Raw genomic sequence first — 8,814 nt, 5'->3', positions numbered from 1 at the left:
GGGGGGGGGAGGAGGAGGGAGATGCAGAGAAAGCAAGGCCTTCACTGGGAAGGTCACTTGCTTCACTGGGAAGGTCACTTGTCCAGAATCTTCCTTCTATCTGTTGGAACTCCTGTTAAACAGAGAGCAGACCATTTCAGATCTCTCCCCCGTACATGCCACATCCCAAGCCAAACCAGAAAAAGAAACGAAGGTGTAAATTGTCTGAGGTGCTAGAACTTCCAAAACATTCAGACTTGACAACAAAGCGGTAGCTGAGCAGTTACTCTAGATGCACTTCTGTCAGACTGTGGTTCAGCAAGAAGAAACTGGTACATCACCAACTGATGTGACTGAAATTTAAGCCAGCACAGGAAGGAGGCTGGGGAGCAGATGAAGGATTCGAATGTTCCTGTCTGTGATCCGAGTAAATCCAGGCAAAAGAGGAGTCCAAACTGGTAACCCCCAGGCCTGGAACTCCAGCGTACCATGGAGATGTGTGTGACAGAGTGCATGTTTGTTGTTTATGAGAGGAACAAAGTTCACGATGGGAACTACATGAAAAACATGACTATAGCTCAGAATTGTATTCTCAGCACTTGAAGGCCTTTGACCTAACTAGTACGGAAAAGGTAGTTTAAATCCAAATGTTAACACCTTTAGTTCTCTGATACTGAAGCCCATTAACAATTTCATTTATGCAGCATCTGTCAACACACATCACCAAATAAACAACTGCCATGTTGTCAGAATAGTTCTCAACTAACATGCAGTAAGTGGTTTGCTGAAGGTAACTTTAGAGCCAACACTTCCCACTTCGAGTTAAGAGAAGAACAATCCTTAAGGGAGAAACACACCCCATGCGCCTGGAACATACACAGGTGGTCCAACTGGATGCTGTTAATGGTTCCTTGCTTGGGGTGAGTGGAAATCAGTTTTACCTAAAAAAGTCCCATGCAGTCCTCAGAGATAGGTAGATGGTTAATTTCAAAAGAACAAATAGCAACTTTGATCTTCCCAGCAACGAGAATTCAGTTTCCCTCTCTAGCATGAAGTATGTGAAACCCTAAACTTCTTGAAACCTAGCCCAGATTTTGAGTGATGGGGAAAAAAGCTAATCTTGAAGCCAACCAAAATGTATGGGTGGTGAGGGAAACAATGATGCCTCGCAAAGTCCAAATCCCACCTAAAGGATTTCTGCAGTGATGAAAACATTCAAAGGTGTACAAGAGGGCTTCAAAAAGTTCATGGGAAAATGCCACTATTTTTTTATTCCATTTTCCACCATCTTTTTGAGCCCCCTCATTTTGATCCTAGAGGAGGGCCGACCGCATTCAAGAGAACAATTATTTGGCTTGTAAGCGCCTAGAGGAGTTGAATACTTCAGACAGGAATGCAGCCTGAGAGGTTAAGAAAATGCGAACTAGTTTATGGGGGTGTGTGGCTATTTTCTGCAGAGTTGAAGATAATCAATTCTAGAGCAGGAGAGAGAGAAAAAAAGTTAAGCTGTTTTATCTTTCCAAGTCTTACAAGTGGATACTATAATCACCTAACTTGAGCACCACCACCACCAGCTTAAGCCAAGGATTTCAAACACAACAATTTAAGAAAACCATCTTTTTCATAGATCAGCAAGCTATCCTTTCAAATGGGACACACACATACACACTCACAAACACAAATAAACAATAACCTGTATTAAACAAAAAGGAAACAGTACTATGCGTTAAATGGGAGGGCAGAAAAACTTCATTTACAAAAGTAAAGACCAGAATGCAAAATTAGTCATTTTGGATAGCCACATCTAAAGGGACTTCCTTTTTCTACACCACTGATCTCCGTTTTCTGTTGTAGTTGTTGGGGGTTTTTCTTTTTTTTTTTTTTTTCCCCTTTGGCTTAGTGTTAAGCACACGTATGTTATTAGGGAGGAAAAACTATGATGAATGTTCTATCAAAAGTGATATTAAGAAGAGACTTGTACTTGTCTGAATGACACACAGATCTTGGTCAATTTAGATTAAGAACTGCTCAGTCATTTGGAGGTAGAAACAGTCACAAATAACAGAAATTGTTTTTTTTGGGTTGTTTTTTTTTTTTAAAGGCATCAAAGAACTTCTGTCATTAACACATTAAAGTCCCAGAAAACATGCAGCATCCTCCCTTCCATCTCTGCTCCCCACCTCCAGCAATCCCGATTACTTAAAAAACCAAGGAACAGCAAGCCCTTGTTTCAAACTGACATTACTTTTCTTCTTCTTCCTTTTTTTTTTTTTTTGGTAATTACATCTGCTGGGGAGACTGAGGGCCCACTGAAAAAAAGGGTGAAGTTAGCTGAAAACCAAACAACAGCCTCTCATCCTCACAGGAAAAAGCAGCATCAAGTAGTTGTATACATTTTATGTTCCCACCACTACCACCACCTCCTGCACTTACATTTACCCTAAGTAACTTGCCTGTGGATTTCACAAACTGGATACACTGCAGGCAATTCAAAGTAGAAACAACAGCCCCTGCAAACACAATCAAGCCCATTCCGTCCCAGAAAGAAGAAAAGATTTTTCTCCCTCCTCCCCAAAGCCCCCATGCCTAAGCATGCTTATTCCTTAACCTGTAAGCACGGATAAAGAGCAATTAAAAGTTGCAGACAACTGATAAACCACCCAGGATGTTTTAAGGCTTCTGATTATTAATTCTAAGGACTCAAGTATGGTCCGTAATTCCCAGGAATCCCATCCCCTCAACACTTCAAGAGAGACAGAAAGCATCTAGCTTTGACAGTAAATATATGCCTACTAGATTCACAATGCCCAGATACTTCTTTTCTCCAAGCACCCCCTACTAACTTGACTTTAAAACAAGAATATCTAACCCCTCTAGAATATATAACCAGCATGCACAAGACTAGTTCTACTGATTATACAGCCATTCAAGAATCATGCATCATTCGAGAGGACTTTTCCTTCTGGTTTCTACTTTCATTCAAAACACCAAACTGGTCCAGGATAAGAAATACTTAATTCCCCAAGACACAACATTTTCCTCTTCTAGTTCACAAAATAGTGTATATCAAAATAAAGAGGGGGGGGATTAAACCATGCTTCCCCTAAATCTGCTATTAATTAACCAAAAAAATAATAATAATAAGGGGGGGTTGGTTAGCAGAGCAGCTTTATATAAAGCACTCACCTAAAACAGGCAGAGACTCATCGGTAGCCTAAGCTATTCATGCAGGATTCTTAAAATGGCGTCTGGCAACACTGCCTCCCTCATTCCTGTATTGAAGCTAAAATGGTAGTAGTTTGTTCAATAGCTGAAGCTGGTGTTTAAGCAACTCTGCTCGTTTCAAAGCCACCTTCCTAAATATCAGAACTAGGAAAAGCTCAAGCAAAGGACACCAACCCAACGTTTTAGAAGCTTAAAAAAAAAAACCACACACACACACTGCAATGACAGGGGGAGTTTGTGAAGTCACAGGTTCCTAAGGAAAAGTCCTTTCTCTCTTAGTTCCTGAGCCTTCCCCTGTGAGGTTCTGTAGTGGGGACCCCTTGCCCTCGAATGGGGTGGGTAAAGGTTAGGAGTGCCTGGTGCAACCCTATGGCATCAACCACAGACAGGCAGGTGCACCCTCAACACCAAAATGTTAAGGAAGAGCTGGCTGGCTGGGAACGGGTGAGACACTCAGTCCCCTCTTCTAGGGATGTTAGAAACCAGCTCTACGTCCTGAAAACCCAAGCTAAGGGCTGCACCCGGGTCTGAGGCCAAAGGAAAATAAAACAGTGTTTATCTGCCAACGGCCACCAAACACCCAGCCCTCCAAAGCAGCCAGTCCCAAAGCAGCTAGCATCAAGGAAAGATGATCATGATCGGAGTCTACAGAGGAGAAACACAGGAAAACACTCACTGAACCACCAATGCACAGGATACTGGCAAATTAAAGACTTCTGTCCACCCCCAACAGGGCCCTGAGCATGAACAATGGGGACTTTTGCATAACCCGCTTTTTCAGAGGGCCGAAACTAGGAGCCTAATAGTAGTTAATATCATTTACTGTCACAGGTCTGAGGACTGGCCTCAGGACTTCTGCTGGTATGAGTGGGGAGTTTCAAGGTGACTGGGTTTTAGCTCCAAGGGAGAAAGAGGGCATGGTGCCCATGGCTGTGCCAGGGCCAGGCCGGGATGCTGGCATGGAGCCGGCCGGTAGGTAGGTAATCTGGATGAGGACAGCCAGCCTGGCAGCAATGCTAGTAACAGAGGCTGACATGGCTCCGGCCAGCTTGTTTGTCTGGAAGGAGAGAGAGAGCAGGGGGGGGAAGGGCAAAAGCAGCCTTAGCAACCTGAAGCCCAGGGTGAGCCTTACTTGGTGGTAGATTTTAAGGGGATTCCACACATATTCCCTTATTAAATCTCCACTGGGGAAGGCTGAAGCCACCTTTGCATCACGCTCTCTTTGTTTTGTTTCCAGGGTCAACCAGAGGCAAAAGCAGATCTAGAGCTGATGTTGGGCAAATGTTTGTTGCTTCTGCCACAGGAGAGAGAAAAGGATAAACAGCAGGCAAAGAAGAGATCATACATTGGAAGTGGTTGGACTTTAAAAACCTACCTTTGCCTTCAGGGTTTTCTGGGTTACTGTCACCCCGCTTTTTAAAATAAAGGACTCATTTTCTCCTTCTCCCGCTTACATTTAAGAACTGAAACAATTTCCCCCACTGTTCTCCAGAGGAAAAGAACAGGGGGGAATGTTTTGTTTAAAAGAAAAGGGGGTTACAAGAGAGAAAGAGGGGGGGGAGCAAAAAAAAAAAAAAGCTATTGTTTTCATCCCTAATTTATAATCCAACAGGCTTCATTGTTTCTTTCTTTCTGACTCAAATCTTTGAACTGTTAATTATAAAAGTAACTGGACTTGGCTCCAGTGGGCTATTTTCATGCTTAGCAATTAGAAAAACTCGGCAGAAAGTTTACTTGGAGTGATTATATATAATTAATTCCTAGTTAGAGACTGAACGCTGACCATTTTCTGGAGCTAACAAGAACAGTTGCTTCCCCTCCCCCATCGTGAACGCCACTTAATTTCCCAAAGCACAAAGTGAATCCATCCAGGAGGGTCTTAGAAGGGAAGGAAAAAAAATCCAAAGCTCTAGTGTGTCTGTGTTTGTTCCCTGCAGCTGTGCATCCTCTTTGGGGACTGAGGAGGCAGAAGGAAAAAAAAAAAGAAAACAGCCCCGCATTCTGTTATTCCCTCTGCAATTTATAAATGGAACGTTCTACCTGGATAGAGAAAACGGCCAGGGGGGTGGGGGGGAAACGCCCTAGGAATGTGGGAGATTCTCTTCAACTCAGTAGACCCGCTTTTCCTACAAGAAACAAAGATGGTAGAAATTTCCAGAAGGCCCATTCTGAGTCCAGTCACTACAATTGTCAATCTTTAACCTTTCCTCTAAGTCTATTGGTTCCAAAGCTGGAACGAGGAACCCCATTGGGCTGCCCTGGGAGTCAGCACTGCTGTCCCTACCTAGCCCTGCTGCATTGCAGACATTTATCCTGCCGCCCCCACCCCCACCCCCACCCCCACACACCTTTGGTACAAATGGAAAACAATGCTTCTTTGAAGGCAATTAACTTTTTTTTACAGACTCATGCTCAAGTGTTAGCCACGGTAATAGTAGAGAGTGGCCAGCTTGGGCCAGTGCTGGGAACTTGGTCTGAAAACATTCCTGCTTTCCAAACCTGTGGGAGCCATTTTAATGCAAGCTTTTAGAGGGCATTTGCTTTGCCCTAAGTTTCCTCCCAGCCCAACAAACAATGTTACGCAAACGTGGAAGGCACCAAATCAGGAGTCTTGTGATTAGATACTGTTTCTAGGGAGGCCACAAGAATCTCAATGTATAATTTCCATTTACAGCAAAAAAGATAGAACAAAGAGAAGAGCTAACTGTCTCAACTTACTTGGGGGGGGGTAGCTGCCCTGTTTAATTTCAAGTATTTAACATCATTATTTCTTCAAGAAGCTGGCCTGTCTGACAGGCTTTCCTCAAATCAAAATCTGGTACATTTCTCCTTAAATTAGTCTTTTGCCAGCTGGTGCTAATGGTGGGTTGCTGGACACTCATTTAAAAGAAAACATGATTATTCTCTCCATGAAGGTGGCATAAGACAGCAATGGAATATATATATATAAAAATTTACAGTCACATTGGATTGGTCCCCAAACAGGAAATTTATGGAGGGAAATTCCAGGGAAATTCTATAGGTAACTAACTATGTACCAGTCTTACTTTTTTCACTCCAAGGTCTAGCTACAATATGAAGTAACCAGGGGAAATGTAAAATGAAATAAATCAGAAGTACAACCAAGCATGTGCACTGATGTGGGGGGTCAAGCTTGGAAAAGAGGCTGAAGTCTGTTGAAGGAGTCCTTGATCAAACCCACTTTGGTGGTCGGTGGTTACTTTGCACTGAACACAACCATCCTAAAACTTCAGTACTCACACCACACCATCCCCACACACGTACCACCACCAGCTCCTGTCCCACCAATGACTGGGAACAAACACAAGCAGGGCACCTACCCAGAGTTCTTACATTCAAATAAACCCAATTGAAAAGGTCTAGAATCAAGTCACAATGAACTGAACATTTCTCCCCTGGCTGAAGGTAAACAGGAAGTGTAATCTTCAATCCTAGCTGTAGATATTCTGGGAAAACACTGGATTCAAACAGTCACCTAAAATCAAGACACTATTAATAAATGTTTAAAGCCCTTATTTTGTTCCTGGGAATAAAGTCCCCAACTGCTAAAGCAATGACCCCCACCTCCCTATTACAAGCAGACCCAATCCCCCAATGCTCCCCAAACTCTTTATACATGGTCACAGACGCAGTGGATTGCTTTACTTACCCAACAAATAGTCAAACAACCGTCTCATTTTTCCACAGTTAGGAAGAGAGAACAGGCTGGCAGATTTGGGACTTGATCAAAAAGGAAATTTTAAAAAAACCATACTTACATGGTATTATTAAACATACACACACACACACACCACACAACCCAACATCTGCATAGGCAATATAGCATCAGAGCCACAGAGCCATGATTCTATTCCTGCTGGCTGTATCATAGGAGGGCAGAGGATGATACAATGTTAAAAAAAGGGGGGGGTGAAAACAAGGATAAAAGATACATTCGTGCCTGGAAAAGCATGCAAGGAGAAAGCTAAAGGAATGAAAAAGAATCCTCGGATTTATTGCAGGATGTTGTCCAACACTCCCCTTCTCCCTCCCCCACCATACCCATCCCCATCCCTACTCCACAAACTTCCTCCAACGCCTAGAAAATACTTTTCTGAAACATTTGCTGGCTGTGGACTGGCTTGCAGAACACTCTGAATTCACCCAAGTTAGGAAGAAAAAGGCTGAGACAAGGTGGATTCAAGTGAAGCAACCCTGAATGAGGAGACCAGACCAGTGCAGATACCTCCGCCCACCTAGGCCCCAGAAGCAACCATCTGGCCTTAGCCTGCTCTGCTGAGGGCTTGGTTCTCTTCAAAACACACATCCTGGCTTGTCAGAACTTAGTCAAGCTTTCCCAGAACCTCTTTGGGGAGGTAAACTTGCCTGCTTTGCTGCCATGAGCATTCCTTGGAGAAAAACCTGCTTGCTTACCTTCCATTTTCTTCCCCCAGCAGGCATGTGACACCAGAGACAATAGTGCAGGGGGAGAAACTGCTCAGAGAGAGAGAAAGAAGAGGAGAGGGGAATAAAAAGGAGGGAAAAAAAAAAGGGCTCTTTTTTGGCAAACCAGGATCTAGCTTCAAACTATCCCCAAAACACCTTACCCTGGTGTAGGGCAAGGTGTGCCAGGCCCTTGCCAGTTTGCAAAATCAGACTATGGCTAATGGCTACTGAGCCATGTGACCCAAGACAGAAAAAAAAAAAAAATCTCTAAACAGTTCCAAGTTAACCTAAGTGCTCAGGGGTGGGGGAGTGAGGCACAGCCAGCCACAGATCAAACTGCTCGCCCACAATTCGGATGTCTCAGAGGGAGGGGGAAAAAAGATGGTTAAAAAGTCGAGCTTACCTCTGTGGATGCATTGTTAACACTGTGTAATGTCAATACTTATAAAACATGGAGGACAGGCTCCTAGTTCTCACACAGAAAAAGGGTTTGGCACTTCGGCTTGATGATCTGGCCGCCTAATAAAAGCTCATCCCCGATTGGCTGCCCCAGCAAATCGGAGTGTAAAGCCGCCCAGGATTGGCTGAAACACTTCCTGAGCGATTATCTTTGTGAGGCTCTAGTGAGCAAGAGCCATCCTGTGCATAGAAAAAGACAGGCTAAGCTAGGCCTTTTGCAGCAAGAAAAACTTGGGAAAGGGGCCCCCAGACGCACTTCTCCCACACCCTGACTAGCTTTCCTGGCACTGGCAAACCTGTGCAGCCAGACTGACCTGCTCCAGCAAAGCCCGAGGCCACAATGCCACTGGGAAGAGAGTTTTTGGGGTGAGCTCAAGGGCTCACCCTCACATACCCCTCAGAAACGGCCCTTTTCCTAAGAGGGAAAAAACGGACCCCTTTCTAGAATAGTCCAGTAGAATCGTTCTCCAAGGGGGAATTAATCTAAGGAAGGAGGGAGCCCCATGAAGCCAGCCAAAGAGGCAAGAAAACAGGACTAGAGACAGGCCTCTAAGGCTCTAAGAACAAACAGACAAGAAAACCCAAGAAATCGTTAAAAAGCAGCCTGGCTTCTCAAAGGAAAGAGGATTCCATAGCTGAGAGCAGGCGGGGGAGAGAGTAGTCAAGTTTGCATTGTCAAAATACCCTCTGGAAAAGAGGCCAGAG

General features: G+C 44.2%; 1 protein-coding gene across 13 annotated transcripts in view; it reads right to left on the bottom strand.

Moving 5' to 3' along the window:
* Nucleotides 1-8,289, bottom strand: part of ZMYND8 (zinc finger, MYND-type containing 8) — a 134,027-nt gene extending 125,738 nt beyond the window's left edge. For 12 of the 13 annotated variants that reach the window (XM_006839204.1, XM_006839205.1, XM_006839208.1 and 9 more), the window contains exon 1: nucleotides 8,054-8,289. In XM_006839204.1, the coding sequence (XP_006839267.1) occupies nucleotides 8,054-8,067 (14 nt within the window). In that variant the 5' untranslated portion in view covers nucleotides 8,068-8,289. Of the gene's footprint in view, nucleotides 1-1,165; nucleotides 1,195-8,053 lie in introns of those variants that run through there. The other variant, XM_006839207.1, reaches the window with a different exon arrangement.
* Between the last annotated feature and the right edge of the window lie 525 nt (nucleotides 8,290-8,814).

The sequence above is a fragment of the Chrysochloris asiatica genome, unplaced genomic scaffold (genome assembly GCF_000296735.1).
Source record: "Chrysochloris asiatica unplaced genomic scaffold, ChrAsi1.0 scaffold00023, whole genome shotgun sequence".
NCBI classification, from domain to species: domain Eukaryota; kingdom Metazoa; phylum Chordata; class Mammalia; order Afrosoricida; family Chrysochloridae; genus Chrysochloris; species Chrysochloris asiatica.
Note: the sequence above shows the minus strand (reverse complement) of the source record. Positions and strands in the feature narration are given on the sequence as shown.